We start from the raw sequence: 17,332 nt of genomic DNA, 5'->3' as shown, positions 1-17,332 counted from the left end.
AGTGATGTCACTAAGGAGCTCTGTCAATTCTTGTTTGTCATTATTAGAGGGGGTATAAATATTGGATACCCCACAGGAGCTAAAATATCCCTTGAAGAAGTCCAGGATACGGACGAAACACGTTGGAGGCTGCTATTATCTTTCCATTCATGAACTTGCCATTTTTATCAGATAAGCTACGATTTTTATTCCTATTTATTCTGATAAATTTATAGTCCTTTTTTATATATACACATTTTTGTCCATGGTTTTATGTGTTTTTATGTCATTTATCCTTCATGTAGGAGGATATCCATTGTTGTGTCTGATTAAAATTAATTTATGTTATTTTAAATGAATTTTTGCACTTTTATTGATTCACATTTTAAATTATTTATGCATTTTTTGCACACGTTTATGGAATGTTATGATTGTTAATTCAGTTTATGATCCTTGAAGGATCTTTGCAATAGCACTTTAGTCATATAGACCGTTGTTATTTTATAAGTTATACTCTATATATAACAAATTGCATAAATATTTGAGGATAATGATAATTTGATATTACTATCCTTGCATTAGCACTTTTATTGCACGATATCACTTTATATTGTTAGCACTTTATAATAAGCTATATAAGCACAGTAGGCGCTCTATACCAGCTCCTTGTATTTTCTATATATATATATATATATATATATATATGTTTTTCATACAAACAGAAAACAACAGACAAATGCAAACAACAGAAAATGCATTGCATAGCAATAGGCTAAGCACACCAGTAAATGTTACTTCTCTAACAAAGGAAGAAGTGCAACTATATACAAAAGGGGTCAATCCAATTAGCCACGATGATCTCACGGGTGCGAGTCATCGCAGCAACAGACGCACTTTACGGTAGCCTATAGTTTTGACTCAGAGCAGCCTGCAAGGGGTGCTAGATGTGGTGCTGTTGCCGGCATTTTAATGCCACGGCAATGGCAACTCGCACCCTTCGCAGACGATTGAATTGACCCCTAAGACACACTTGGTGCATATGGCATAAATCCACATATGGTAAAGAAACCAAGATCAGTTATTGATAGACCACTATTTCTAATATTTATGGATGCATTTTAGTTCCATGCTGGAAAATTGGAGACAAGCAGATGTGGTAACAATTTTTATTAAGTTAACAAAACTTAAACCATGAAATTATAGACCTGTGAACCCAAGGGATTTTGAGGGATGTAATTCTGAAATATATTTGACAAAATAATTTGATACCATGATTTCATAAATGATCAGTGGTAAAACCGAACAAAAAAAGTTTTTTTTAACAAGGTATGTTCCCAACCTGGATTATGGTAGTGCTACAGGTGTGGTATATTTGGATTTTGAGAAAGTGTTCGAAACTATTCCAGATAAGTGGAAAGATTGGGAGAAAAATATGCACATAGTAGGATAAATGATGGTAGACCGAAGATAAAGTTATTAGTGGGGTACTACAGGTATAAGTATTGGGTAATATTTCATATTTTTGTATTAATGGCCTTATACACATTAAACAGTAAGGTATTGACATTTGATGAAACACTAATAGGGTTATTAACACCATTAATATTGCAACTAGTTACAGAAAGTGTGCTGCATAATAGCAAACTGGTCTGTGAAATGACAGATATAATATTATGTAGCTAAATATGCTACTTAATCATTAATTGGAATAAAAGTGTGTGAAATGTTAATAGAAAAGGCCTGACTACATCTGTGTATCCCTAATCTGCTACTTGTTTGCTTCCTGTACTGACCACTGTTTGTGTACCCTGACCCTGCTATTTGAATATTGCCTGGACCGACATCTTCTTGGGAACTCTGACATCACTATTTGAATTTCGCCTGGACGGACTACTGACTGTAACCTCAATGGTGCTAATTGTACATCATTAGGACTGACCTCTTCTTGTATACCACTATATTTTGGATCACTAATTACCACTTGCTGCATCCATCACACTCATTTGAATTACCCCTGCTGTGACTCTCCCATTTCTACTCTCTCCCATTTCTGCCACTGGCTGTCGATAGTACATTCTCCTCTCATCATCTAGTGCCTTGTTGTGGTATTTGAAGGTTAGTAATTAGTGATACAAAGTCTCTTGCCTATAGTGAAATGTCACTTAAAGTATTAAATCTGCAACAAACAAAAGTGCAACAACTGGTACATAAAAGACTGTGGTCACTTAAGCAATCTCTACTCTATACTGCTAAAATAGTAAATAGTAACTAGTAACTGAGGCTCTACAGGTTGTATACTAAAAGGCTTTGTGTGTGGTTCTTATGTTTCTTGTTGGTACATCATCTCACTTTGCAGGGGATGCCTTCTGGTCAGTATTTCTAGTTTATAATATACCATTTTGACAACCATCATGACTGCTAAGTTATTACAATGCTGATGTTCTGGGGAAAGCAAAGTATTAGCCAACGAAAAGCATGACATGGGATGGTGGGTGCTGTAGGTTAATGCCTCACTAAGATCAGTTCTGAAAATTGATCAAGTGCATGAGTTTCATGACAGAAAACACATAACTCAAGAGGAGGGCAACCTCATTAATAAAGGGATGAAATTTAAAGAGAGGTTAGAAAATATGTGTGTGTTTTGTCCAACTAACCATACCAAGAACAGAGGGATGAAAAAAGCAGAGGCAAAAAGTTGCACAAATCAATTTGTGAAGTTTGTTTTGCAGGAGTCCAACATTCCAGCGACATGCTGTACAATGCTTGTGCTGTGCCATTCCACGGGATGGCACTTCACACTGTAATAGTAACTCTGCATTTAAATGAATAATACTGTAGCCTATGCCTAGAGACAAAACAGTTAAAGCCATATCCCCCCCAGTGATCATGTTTTTTCCTATTTTACAACTGCAATATCGGTCCTAAATTAATTACCTGATGATAAAAACCCCTTAAACATCAGTTGTACACCTAGGAAAGGCATACCTCAACAAAAATTAAAATTAAACAAGTAGGCTACTGTGTATGTGGTTAAATACTGTAGGTCATGTATAGGGTGTTTATATTATATTATATACTGCGCATATATATATATATATATATATTAGGGGTGAGCGGGTTCGGTTTTACTCGGATTTACTCGGATCTTTAAACGGCATTTTATTGGCGATCGCCTATCATGTGTTTTGGATAGCCAATATAATAAATCCGAATTTGCAGTAAAGTGGCGATAAGAACCGAGTAAATCCGAGTAAAACCGAGCCTGCACATCCCTAATATATATATATATATATATATATATATAAACGACAGGCTCAATCCACGGCACTCGACCATCTGGGGTGCCCTTGGTATGTGATCACACCATCTACATAAAAAATATCATACAAACTCGGCACTCACATGCTTTTCAAATTGCAACTCCTTTGAACATAGGGAATGTTGGTTCCAAAATATTGCAATAATTTGTTAAGCTGGCCACCGCTTCACGGTCATTCCCATCTAGCCAGTCCCTACACTGATTCTCAGATAAATTAACTTGATCTGCCATCTTGGCCTCAAGCTTGCATACATTTTAAACAGAAAACTGGGTCCTGCCTTTTACCTTGCGGTAAAGTGGCGATAAGAACCGAGTAAATCCGAGTAAAACCGAGCCTGCACATCCCTAATATATATATGTATATATATATATATATATATATATATATATATATATTAGGGATGTGCTGGCTCGGATAGGTTTGAACTTTCCCGCCAAGTTTGGATTTTTCCCGCCAAAAATCAGGACTCAGAAAGAGGCAAAACATATTTTTTCATGGACAGACATCATCTTTCCTGGACAAAAGTCCATGGAAGATGATGTTTGTCCATGAAAGATGACGTTTTTCCTCTTTCTGAGACCCGATTTTTGGCGGGAAAAATCCGAACTTTGTGGGAAAATTTTAACCTATCCGAGCCTGCACGTCCCTAATATATATATATATATATATATATATACTATTCAATCCAAAGGTAAATGACTATTCGACTGTGGAGCCAGACATGTTATTGCTATGTGATAACAATAGCTTTGTATTGTACTGACACTGACATGAAGTTTAATTTTTTTCCCCACGCTATAAAATATATGCAGACCAGATAGGGTGACATGTCAACAATGAAGCTTCTCTATATAATGTGAAGACTCTTATACACAAACATTACCAAATGATCTGTATTGTAAGACATTGGTATTTGTAAAAACGCTTGAGCAATGCAGTGAAAGGTGTAAATATCAGAATCTATTACACTGTCAATAACAACATATATCTCAGACCAACATAAATAAACTGTCTACTTGGAGCAATTTAATATTATAAAGTAATAAATCCTATTTGATGGCTGTCTGTTTAAAAAGAACACATATAGTTCTAGAATGTGACTAAGTTATCATCCTTAACAGCACAGGAATAAAAATAAACTGAGCATATTAGCCTGGGGTTCTAGCAAGCAAGCAATGAAAAAAGCATTATGATATTTCAAAGAAATTAAAACGAGCGACTATAAAAAAGAGAAACCTTAAGGAAAACACCATACAAGGCATCAACAAACTGTGGATTTAAACAGAAATATTGCTCCTGGACATGAAACAATAGCAACACATCCTCTGAAAGTTGAAAGATGTAAACAAATTTAGTTTTATATTTCTCAACTGCTCCTGTTCTAAATATTAAAAAAAAACACACACTAAAAGACCAAATGGAAAAAAAATATAAGCTCTATTGAAATAAACAATTTAAATAATTTTAAATAACTAATTTTAATCGGCATGCAGGCAAATATGAAGTTTGTAATTTTAATTTTAAACAAAATATATGTTGCCCAAATTGTCAAAGCTGGACATGACAAAATGGCAAACTTCATGGGAGAGTTTCATTTCGGTATTTCCCGCTCGCATTTTTGACAAATTTAACAAGTGAGTAAGTGATAAATGGATTTTAACTAAGTCTCCTACTTCAGTGAAATCAATGAGTCTAGATTAGCTCAGTCAGATAAGTGGGATATATCACACTTGACAAAAATGTCTGGCAGACAAAAAGGATGCAAAATATTTCTTACACCAACAGCACAAAACAATTATAGTATATCAAAACTATTTCAAATCCTTCTGAAGGATAAAAACTGAATATAATACATCTGGTAGATTTTGTTTGCAAAACTAATAAATAATTAAAAAAATATTAAAGACTTACTGGTCCAAAAGCATTGCTGTCAAAACTACGTCCACGATGGTCACCTTCCACCCACATGTGACCACTAGGAATCTTCACATATTGTTTCTTGTAGCCTATTGTTCTGTTTAAGAGGAGTCACATGAAGAAAATTTAGTCTTACCGAAACAAATATGTACAAAAATATATAAATTTTAAATATGTTGTATTAAATTATCCAATAAGAAAATGTTTATACTGTAGTATGTAACACATGGTACAATGATTTATGATTTGGTCAAAGTAAGAAATAAAAATAACAATTTGGGTGTTTAGTTTTAGGCATTTTTGAATCTAAAGCCTATCACTTATAGAAATATTTCATTTTTGCAACAATCAGGAAGAAAGATTAGAATCTACAATTACATACTGAGAGATGCTCAAATCATTTTGAAAACTTTTTTGCTAACTAATTGGTTGAATTTATGCAACAGTTTGAAAATGACAGTTTGAGTTTGTTTATTGCTCCCTTTAATTGCATTCAACCTAGGTTTAAAGTGTTCCTCTTAAAATCGAATGGTTTTGCCTTGTGTCAGGCCAGTATGCCATTCAAAATACTCATGTGCTGTACAGTATGTCAATCATTTTTGACATACAGATACAATATTGAAATACACTCAGAAGCACATGTACAGTTTCAGTTCCAGGAACTTATTTTAAACTTCAACAAGATCGGCTCAAAATCACAAGCATACAAGGCTGAGGCTATTTGTGCAAATTCAATTATAAAGTGCATTATGAATTAAATGCTAAAGGCACATTCAAATGACTGGTGTCACAACGGGATTCCCCGTGAGGCATGCATGTCAAGTGGGTGTGAATAGGTCCATCAAAACATTAACACCTAAGGGTAAATTTACTAAAGGTCAATTTGCAGGTCAATTTGAGGAGTGATTTAGCTCTTCTCAAATCGACTCAATTCGAATGCAGTGAAAACTGTTTTTTTCACTGCATTTACTACTATTCGATTTGTTTTGCGATTTGCAAAACAAATTCGATTTGGGTCGGTTTTGAACAGTCATTTGCTGTTTGATTTGGCATGTTTATGTCCAAATCTAACGGCAAATCACCCTTCAAAATGACCTGCAAATCCCCAACACGTTAGAACTGCTTCATGCTTTCACTTTCAGCATGAGCAGTTCGTTCTCACACAGATACATGCAGACATCAGTGAGATACCTGCATGTACCTTCCTGGTAAAAGTGTCTAAAGAGTTAAATTTAAGACAAAAAAAAGTGAGGTCCCCCCCCCCAAAAAAAAAACAGAACCAGCCCCGGACTGCTAAAACCCAGGTCTGGTTGACTAAGTACAGGGAAAAAATTACGTAGGGTCTCCCTGTACTCAATACAACCAGCACTGGGCTATGGGAAGCAAGGCTGGTTCTGGATTTACAGGGAAAAATTTGTGTAGGGTCTCCCTGTAAATCACAGAACTAGCCCTGGACCCTTTCTAATGGGGGATTGATGCCACAGCCAGGGGAACCCTATCACTGGGCCCCCCAGCCGCAGCATCAGCCCTGACCGCTAGTCAGCCCAGGCCAGGGATCACTGGGGAGTTGGAGACCCCTTCAAAAAAAGGGGTCTTCCTCTTATGGGCACCCCTGGCCTAGGCTGATAGCACTGGGCTATCCCCGCCACCCCTGGGCGGTGGGTGGCGGGTTGATTGTGTGAGTGATGTGTAAAATTAGAAGTAACAAAACATTGTCTTTCCAGTAGAACTGCAGGTCCCAGCAAGCCTCCCCCGCATGCTGGTACTTGGAGAACCAGAAGTACCAGCATGTGTGGCATTAAGGGCCCAATGGGACCTGTAGTTCACCTGTAAAGAAATGTTGAAAGAAACACACACCTGACACAGTATAAGTTTAATACATACTCACCTATATTACCTCGAGTGGTCCCCTTGTCTAGTAGGCATTCATGGGTTAAAATAAGAAAATGAGAAACCCGACTATCACAGTAAGGAATAATCATTCTAACCAGAATGATTATTCCTTCCTGAATGAAGCACACAGACGCGGCTTCCTCCTTTGAAGCTCCGTGTCTGTGCATTCATTGGCTGAGAGAGGTTAGGCCCCGCCTCTCAGCCAATGAACGGCTCCTCCATTGTACTCAATGGTGGGAGCCGCAGGGTAACTAAAGTTTATCCTGCGGCTCCCACCATTGAGTTCAACGGAGGAGCCGTTCATTGGCTGAGAGGCAGGGCCTGACCTCTCAGCCAATGAACGCACAGACACGGAGCTTCAAAGGAGGAAGCCGCGTCTGTGTGCTTCATTCAGGAAAGAATAATCATTCTGGTTAGAATGATTATTCCTTAATGCGATAGTCGGGTTTCTTGTTTTCTTATTTTAACCCATGGATGCCTACTGGACAAGGGGACCACTGGAAGTAATATAGGTGAGTATGTGTGAGTATGTATGTATTAAACTTATACTGTGTCAGGTGTGTGTTTCTTTCAACATTTCTTTACAGGTGAACTACAGGTCCCATTGGGCCCTTAATGCCCCGCATGCTGGTACTTCTGGTTCTCCAAGTACCAGCATGCGGGGGAGGCTTGCTGGGACCTGCAGTTCTACTGGAAAGACAATGTTTTATTACTTCTAATTTTACACATCACTCACACAAACAACCCGCCACCCACCGCCCAGGGGTGGTGAGGATAGCCCAGTGCTATCAGCCTAGGCTAGGGGTGCCCTGGAGAGGGAGACCCCTTTTTTTGAAGGGGTCTGCAACTTCCCAGGGATCCCTGGCCTGGGCTGACTACCGGTCAGAGCTGATGCTGCAGCTGGGGTGCCCAGTGATAGGGCTCACCTGGCTGTGGCATCAGTCCCCCATTAGAAAGGGTCCAGGGCTAGTTCTGTGATTTATAGGGAGACCCTACACAAATTTTTCCCTGTAAATCCAGAACCAACCCTGCTTTCCATAGCCCAGTGCTGGTTGTACTGAGTACAGGGAGACCCTACATCATTTTTTCCCTGCACTTAGGCAACCAGACCTGGGTTTCAGCAGTCCAAGGCTGGTTCTGATTTGGGGGGGACCTTACGTCAATTTTTTGCTTAATTTTAACTGTTTATTTACTTTATTCAGTCAGATACATGCAGGCATCTCACTGATGTCTGCATGTATCTGTGTCAATCCAACCTGCTCATGCTCAAATCGAAAGCATGAAGCAGGTCTATTGTACTGGGGATTTGAAGTTCGATTTTGAGGTCGATTTCAAATTGAATGATAGTAAATAAGGGTTTTGTGTGTTGGGCTATGTAAAAGTACCAATGTTTTTCCGATGGTCAATTTGAGGCCGATTTGACTCAAAATTCGATTTGAAGTCTGATTTTACATTCGATTTGGCCTTTAGTAAATACCCAAAAGCAAAATCGAATACAAATCGAATGAAAATCGCACCTGAAATCACTCAAAATGCCAAATTGACCTTTAGTAAATATATCCCCTAGTCTGTCTAAAATCCTAAAATTAGTTATCACACTTTATTAAACACAAAGGGCTCAATACAAATAGCCACAATATCTTGCAAATGCAAGTCATTGCGGAAGCAGCCACACTTTACGGCAGCCCGAACTCGCATGAAAGTGCTCACAGTCCCATAGATCTCCGAGCAAAATTGTGCAAATTTGAGCTTGGAGTGGGCCGTGATGGGTGTGAGTTCAGGTGCGGTTGCCGGCGTTTTAACACCGAGGTAACAGCAACTCACACCCTTCGTAGACAATTGGATTGATTCCAAAGTCCTGCTACCATTAAAATTCAGTTTAAGAGCTGACACGTCTAATAAGTCTTTAGTTTCACCCGGACTAATCCTAAAATAGATTCATAATTTCCTACGTAAATATAACGTTATATAATAAAATCTACTTTTGATTTCATATGACAAAAGTCACAGTGCTTATTGACTAAAAAAGGCACATGGAAATCTAAGTAGAGTACAGTATGAAAAACAAAACAGAAATAAAAACAAAATAAAAATAAATAGATTAAATAGCACATTCACATTCTCTTGTGCATAATTTGCAGCTTAAAAAAGGCAAGAATTCATCAATAGAAAACTGACCAAAAGTGCAGCATCACTCTCAGCTATTATGGCAGTTCAGATATTTAAAGGAGAGTTGCAGAAATGATAAAATAACACCAAAGGCAATGCATGCAGGTACAGGGTCGTAACCAAGGGTGTGTCGGATCGGTGCAACCGCACAGAGCTCTGTGGGCAGCAATGTTGCCACCACACGATCCTTGCTTCTGGCTAGCAGGGTGCCTGGAACGGTACCCTGCAGCCAGGATTGCTGCTGCAGCATCGCCGGAGCGTCCTTTAAACACGTCAAACAGGCACCCTGCAGCCTGTACAGTGACGCTCCTATAAACGCTGCACTTATTGGTGCTGCCGGCCTCAACCCGTCTGCACGACGTAATGACGCCATGATGTCAAGCGCTCAGTGGTCAGCCCAACACAGGGAGGATTTGAGCCCTGTTACAGCACTGTGCAGGAGTAAAGATAAAACTTATAACTTAGTTTGGGTAAGGAAACTCAGATGAATCTTGTGTCAGCAGCAGTTTTAAATACTTTTGAACAATATCCAGTTCAAAAAGTACAATTTATACCATACAGTCTGGTTTTGCATTAAGCATAAAAACACTAAATAAGGCTTAAGATGTTTTTGGAAATCACATATATAAGAGCAGCTATATTTGAAATCTATTTGATTTTTTTTTAAAGGTAACCATGATTATTTGTTCATACCAAAGAGTAGAAAATGCAAAACAAAGGTTTCAGTCAACAATACAGAAAGTGTTTGCTTGGGTTTCAAGACAAAAACACGATCCTTTTAGATTAGATTTCTCAGTGGCAAATGGGGAAATAGGTTTAAAGAATATGCTAAGTGAGTCTTTTCAGGCTGGTGGTTTGCAGGTAACAGTCACTGGATCAAGACCACCAGCAGCAAATGTAAAACAGAGAGCACTGTGAAGAAATGTAATCTTTGGAAAAATGCCTTGCTATCCCAATGGCAAGAGCTTTAATTGGGCACACAACCTGACACAGCAAGTGCTCATTAAAATTTAAATTAACTCTCTTGATGATATGTGTGCTATATCATGATTGCTGTTGCAGAGGCCTCATAGGATATAGGGCAACAGAAGGTAGCATTGCAGAAAAAGCAAATTAAAGGAATAACATGGTGTACTTTGGAAGAAATACCTTACAAATACATAATAGCAGCATGACACACACAAATAAGGACCACCAGTTTTCCAGTAGATGTCCTACAACGCTTAATTATTTGCAACTGCATGAATTTAGCTTGTAAAAGTACTGTTTATTGCTGTTATTATGTGTAATTAAATATAGGAAATCTAAATACATATATTATAACGCCATGTATAATAAGCTACAAATACTAAACTATTACCTTCCTCCAGCTCTGCAATCTCATATTTACTGATCCATGTAACACAGTGTAGCAGCAGACCCTAAAACATGACCCATTCCATTAGGTACAGAATGCTCTGCTCCTGGACTTCCCTCTTAATTTATGATTGCAGTCACCTGTGTTGAAACACCTGTCTCATCAATTACCTAGTTCAACACAGGTGACTGCAATCATACAGTAGGTATGTAGCAGTAGTTTTAATTCTAGGAATACAGGTTGAGTCTCCCATATCCAAATATTCCAAAATACGGAATATTTTCTGCATGACTGAGATAGTGAAAACTTTGATTTTTGATGGATCAATGCACATAAACTTTGTTTAAGGCACAGAATTATTAAAAATAAAGTATAAAATGACCTATAGGCTGTGTGTATAAGGTGTATATGACACATAAATGAATTTTATGTATTTACACAAACTTTGTTTGAGCCACAAAATTATTGAAAATATTGTATAAAATTACCTTCAGGCTGTGTGTATAATATGGATATAAATCATAAATGCATTCTGTGTTTAGATTTGGGCCGTATACCTAAGACATTTCAATATGGTATGCAATTATTCCAAAATACGGAATATTCCGATATCCAAAATACCTCTGGTCCCAAGCATTTTGGATATGGGAGACTCAACCTGTATAAGCATTCTGAGTAAAAAGTTTCCACTGGCAAAATCCTGGGCTGTTTTGGGAAGACGGGATACATTTATATTGTGTTGGCTTTACCCTAGGCATAGAGAGTGAATGAATATGCCCTTGCATAGAGCGTGAATGAATATGCCCTTGCATAGAGCGTGAATGAATATGCCCTTGCATGTAGAATGAATGAATATGCAATTAATAAGTAACTGTGAATTTGACATGCTCATAAAATGAAATGAAAATATATAAATAAAAAGAAGATACAAATTATCTTATGAGGCCTACCTAATATTGCTGACGGGATGCGGTCAGGATACCGGCGGGCACTATCCCGCCCACTGATATCCCGACACCCACATCCCGACATGGGACTAAAGATAGGCGTCAGGATCTCAACGCCTATCATTAGCCCCACTACTAAATCCTGACACCCGGCTTACCAAACAAAGGTAAGCCGGGTGTCTTAGCGTGTAGCCGCCGGGGGGAGGGTTAGCTTTAGGGATCCCCGGGGAACTTATGGTTAGGCACCGCCCATGGGGGGTTAGGGTTAGTGTAGGGAAAGGGGTGTTAGGGTTAGGCACCACTAGGGGTAGTTAGGGCTAGGCACCCTCCTGGGAGGGTTAGGTTTAGGGTGTGGGGAGGGGGGCATTAGGTTTAGGCACTAACAGGGGGAGGTTAGGGGTAGACACACCTAAGGGAGGGTTAGGGGGGGAGAGGAGTGGGTTAGGGTACTTATCTGCAGCTGTCAGGATTTCGACCTGCTGGGCTGCCGCTTTCGGTATTTGATCTGGCAGCTAAACAGCCACCGACATTACATACTGATTCCATTGCTGACGTGTGCTTAGCTCTATAAGTTACATAAAGAGCTGTTCCAGTGTTTGTAACAATCAGTCTAAATATAACATATGTACAGTGATACCTACAATACTGCAAGTCAATAACCCAGGCGGTCCAACGATACGTTCATATTTTTAAAAGGTAACATTTCACTATATAGTGTATAGTGTAGCAATGTGTCCCTTGCTGCTGTGTGCCAATCACAGCTCGCAGCCTTATAGCTCCAAATTGAGAGAAAAATAAACTCTTTTTTGGGGGGGCACTCATATATTGTATTAAATTAACTTTATTAATCCATTTAAAAGATTTATGAAATATTTAAACTAACATATAAGAATAAAAATAAAATTATTTGTGAAGCTCAATCACCGGCTACACAAAAAGCAACAAAATATTGTCAGTAATAATTCAATATAATAAATTCAAAATACTTCAGTTATGTAATGGCAATCACAGACACACGAAATATAGCAGAGATCTGCGCCGATCTACATAGCCTTATAGCTCCACCCACTTACTCTGGGTAAGAGAGCAGAAGACAGAAATCCAAAGAACAGCAGTTCTGGCGGCCAGAAGCACCGCACTTAAGCAAGACAACTTCCGGGACAACAGGAGAAGACTGTCAGTCAGCAGCTGAGCCTTGAGGATAGAGGCAGCTTCAGACGAAGAAAGAAGCTGAAGACGAGGGAGGTTTCCGTTGGTGGCAGGCATAAGATCTTAAAGCCCCTCACCGCAGTCTCTCCCTCCATACTGGTTAGTTGCCTTTCCACCTAAAGCACCTTAAATCCCCTAGACAACCATGAGAATGGGCACTAGGCCCATGCCCCAAAGCTAGAAGGCATGCATGGCCCATGTCCCAAAGCTAGAATAGGTGCTAGGCTCATGCCCCAAAGTTAGGACGAGCACTAGACATGCACCCCACTTAAATGCGGGCACTAGGCCTGTGGCTACTATTTGCATTTGGTAACAACCAATAGGTTCAGTTACTAAGCCCACAGCACTAAATTCCCTACAAGGATGTGGAGGCCTTGGAGGCCTCCATGCCAAAAAAAACCCATTATTTCTGTCAAAACCCAGTTTTCCCTCCAAACACCCCCATTTTCTGTCAAACTACACCCCTATTTTCTTGCCAAAACTGTTCCTTACTGAGTTTCACAGGGCACTTGAAGGAATCCATGAGTCAAGGATAACTGCAGTGCAAAATTTCTGTGTGTCTGTCTTTCTTACTGTCCCCTTTCTGGTGTAAAGTCACAGTATTAAACTCTGTAACTGAAGCCAAAAGTGGCAATGATGATCTTCCACTCTACCCGAGGAGGGATACCTGTTGTATTTGCATATATTCATTAATATACATCTATATGTGCACCCTGCTACCTTCTTCAATATCCTCAGGAAAAGCAGTTGCTATTTTCTAGTATTAGTTGTGTTTTCAGGCAGATATATTATCCATTACAGTTGTAGTACCAATGTGGGCACTGCTAACAAGCACTCTAGTAATTTGCTTAAAAAATCAAGATGTGTCATTGTGATTGTAATTTGTATCCATCCAGGCACCTTCTGCCCTGTGATAATAAACATTTTTCATTTTTCCATTTACTGTGATTTGACTAGTCAGACACTTTCTGATATGCTTTTTCTTAGCTGTTCAGCAAAACATGTCAGGTAAATTTCTGCTACAACTGAGATAAAGATGACAATTCCATTATAAAATAAATTACATTTATTAACAATTATAAGCAGTGATGAGGCAGAGATGTACAAGTGCTAATTTAATGCATTTATCAGAATGTTTTCAAAGCAGGCATATTATGTGAGGACTTTTAAAATAGTTAGACCCAAAAATAATCATAATTTTATCAAATGGATGTTGTTCTTCACTGCTGAATGGAAGCAATGTTAGCTAGATGAGTGGTTTGTATAAAGAAAGTACTCAAAATGCAATTCTATTAGCCTGATCCAGACTGGTTACCAGGACACAGAATTGTACCATCATTATGGTACTATTTTACATGAATATAACTGCCTGCCCATTAGAAATAAACAGTAATCATTCCAGAAACATTTCCATAGGCTGTTCATAAATCTGCTCATAGATAATGGACATTGCTCCCTAGACTATTTCACATTACATGGAAATATGTAATATAAACTGCAGTGAAGTATTTATTTTTTTCTGTAATTCACTCACAAATATTTTTATTATTAAATATTTTTTGAACAATCTAACAAATAGGAGACAAGAGGTCACACATAGTATCATAATGCACCTCACTTCACACGTCATTATTGCACGTACTTAGATTAATGAAAATAGATAGTGCCCTGATCCTAAGATGCCTCACAATTACTCTGAGGAGTAACACCTACTCCTCTACAATATAGAGAACAAAATGATTTCGGTAACGGAGATGTGAACTTCAAATAAATAGGATTTTCTCTAACTGATTCCTTGCTAGATATTACACAAATTTATTGAAAAATATACATTAACATGAATAGTAAAAACACCAACAATAAAAAACAATAGAAAAAAACAGTAAATAAAGTGCTTATGCAGGAACTTCACAGCAGCATTACATTTTAGCAGCAACTTATTGGCATCACAATATACTCATTAGCAGCCAAAAAAGTCTTGCATCATATATGTAACATCCACAAATAAGGTCTTTGTTTTCTGACCCTTGATGGGTATTGCAGTGGGCTAGCTTTCTAAAGAAGCAAAGAGTTCCAGGGCCTTCCAGCTCGGCACCACCGCAATAGAGTTCAAACCAAGCCAAGTGGTGATTCTCCTGCCATTCGTCCCCTTCGGCACACAGGATGTCCGTGCTACGCATTTTGGTTAATAACTTCCTCAGCAGCGGATATCCTGTATCTCTCTTGAGGGGTTTAAATTAGATATGTGCAGTTCGGTTTTACTCGGATATGTTCAGATCTCAAAAACGGCATCATATTGGATACCCGGCTCTCACGTGTTTTGGATAGCCAATAAGAAAAATCCGAACTAATTCGAACTTGAGCTACTTTGACAATAAGAACCAAACAAAACCGAACCCGCACATCTCTAGTTTAAATACCTTAAACAATTTCAAACTCCTCCTCCCATTAACGTTAATGTCCAGAAGTGATGTCAGCCCTTACTTCCGGCTTGCATTCCATAACTCTAAAACTGGAAGTGATGTTTGCGTTCCATTGCTTACTTCCGGTTTGCATTCCATAGCGCTAAAACCGGAAGTGACTCTTGCGTTTCACTCTGGCTTTCTATTTGCATTCCAGACCTGCCGTAGTGGCCTTTGATGTTTCATTTTTCATTAACCTTTCTTTTATTTGTTTGAAGAAAATGGTTCTTTGCTAGGGGTTAACTCTATCTTTTCCTGGCGGATTTGCTCCTTCCCTTCTCATCTATTGCTGTACTTCGTATTCCAGCAAAGTCTTACCCTAATATAGGGAAGTGCTCATCCAACCAGATTTCACATGAATCCATAGTACATGAAAACATAAGAGAATAAGAAACATATTTAAAAACAATATTTAAAAACAAGAATAAGAATAAAACCATTAAAGTATTAGTCATGGAAAGGACAATTACAATACAATGTGAAACTTTATTCTAAAAACCATTTGACTTCAAAGTCCACATTGTGTCCTTTTGGTTTTAAAGTGTCTAAATTAAAGATCCATCGCATTTCACTCTGTGCTAGGTTTTTTTCCACACTTTTATTTCTCCAATTGGATCTCACTTGTTGGATTCCTATAAACCTTTTGATTTGATTTTCACACTTATTGTGTTTATCTAAAAAATGTTTTTCGACAGAGGGTGGGTTTTTAAACCCTTTCTAATATTGTATACATGTTCTGCTGCTCACACTTTTAGAGCCCTCGTCATATTTCCTACGTATAGCATGCCACAACCACATTCCAATAAATATATCACATTCTGGGAATCAGGGGCGTTTTAAGAGTGGTGGGGCCCGTGTGCAGCCTCCGTTTGGGCCCTCTCCTCTCTGACAGCGGCTCAGCGGCACTGAGCACTGTAGATTCTGGCTTCATGCCAGAATCTACAGCACATGCTCGGATCTCCGGGAAAATGGTGCCCACGCCTACTTTCCCGGAGACATCTTTTCTGCGCATGCGCAGATCACTGGGAAAATGGCCATTTTCCCAGTGAGTGTTTGCTGCTCTACAGCACAGGTCCGGCGCTGCTGAGCAGCACTTCTGGAATCGGCAGAGAGGTAAGCATGATTACCTATGGGTGCAGGGTGTGCGGTGCGGGCCCCCCTGGACCTGGGGACCATGTACCCCGCACACCCTGCACCCATTATAGATACGCCCCTGCTGGGAATGAAAGCTTACAAAGTCGTGGATTTTATATTTTTTTCCTTGTACAGTATATTCTGTTATTTTCCTTTCTATATCTTTTTTTGTTGTGGTTCTACACATTAGACACGTTCCACATATATGGAATCCTTTATTCCTAGATTTATTTTTTATCCTTTCTGGTAAACAACTGCTGACTAATTTATTTGTTAATGCTTGAGCCTTCTTATAGATGAATGTTGGTTTCACCGGCAACTTATTCCCTAAAATTGGGTCATCTCTCAATATTTTCCAATGGTTTTTGATGATATCTTCTATTTTCCTATGATGGGCTCCGTATTGCGTCAAAAATGGCCATTCATAAGATGAATTATTTACATGTACTTTTTAATTTTCTACTAATAATTATTTTCTTTCTATCTTGTCCAAATCTTGTTTCGCCTTTTCTAACATCTCAGTACTGTATCCTTTCTCTTTGAATCTTTATGACATATCCTCAATTTGTTCCTCTAAGATGACATTGTCCATACAATTATGTTTCAGACGTTAATATTGACCTAAAGATATAATTTCCAACCATCTAAAATGATGTTCACTTGTACGTTGGATATAAGAATTTGAGCCGGCCGGTTTTCTAAAGGATTTTGTATGGTTATGGTCATCTTCAATATATATATATACACATAAATCTAAAAAAGTGAATTCCTTCCGGCTTTGATTAAAAACCATTATGATTTAAAAATTCACAAAAATGTAAAAGGAGACCTAGTGATCACTGTAGTTCTGGAGCCGCAGTGGGAGCGTGTCCCGCTGGCGGACGGCATACAGAGCGGCGGCTACCAGAGCCGCTGCTGCTGCTCCTCCACCACACAGCACTGTAG

General features: G+C 38.7%; 1 protein-coding gene across 2 annotated transcripts in view; it reads right to left on the bottom strand.

Annotated features, from left to right (window-relative positions):
• Positions 1–17,332, bottom strand: part of IMMP2L (inner mitochondrial membrane peptidase subunit 2) — a 1,207,428-nt gene that overhangs the window by 198,039 nt on the left and 992,057 nt on the right. For both annotated transcript variants that reach the window (XM_088456388.1, XM_088456391.1), the window contains exon 5: positions 5,211–5,313. In XM_088456388.1, the coding sequence (XP_088312514.1) occupies positions 5,211–5,313 (103 nt within the window). The remainder of the gene's footprint in view (positions 1–5,210; positions 5,314–17,332) is intronic.

Source organism: Taudactylus pleione, unplaced genomic scaffold, assembly GCF_031769625.1.
Source record: "Taudactylus pleione unplaced genomic scaffold, aTauple2 ptg000041l, whole genome shotgun sequence".
Classification (NCBI taxonomy): Eukaryota; Metazoa; Chordata; class Amphibia; order Anura; family Myobatrachidae; genus Taudactylus; species Taudactylus pleione.
Note: the sequence above shows the minus strand (reverse complement) of the source record. Positions and strands in the feature narration are given on the sequence as shown.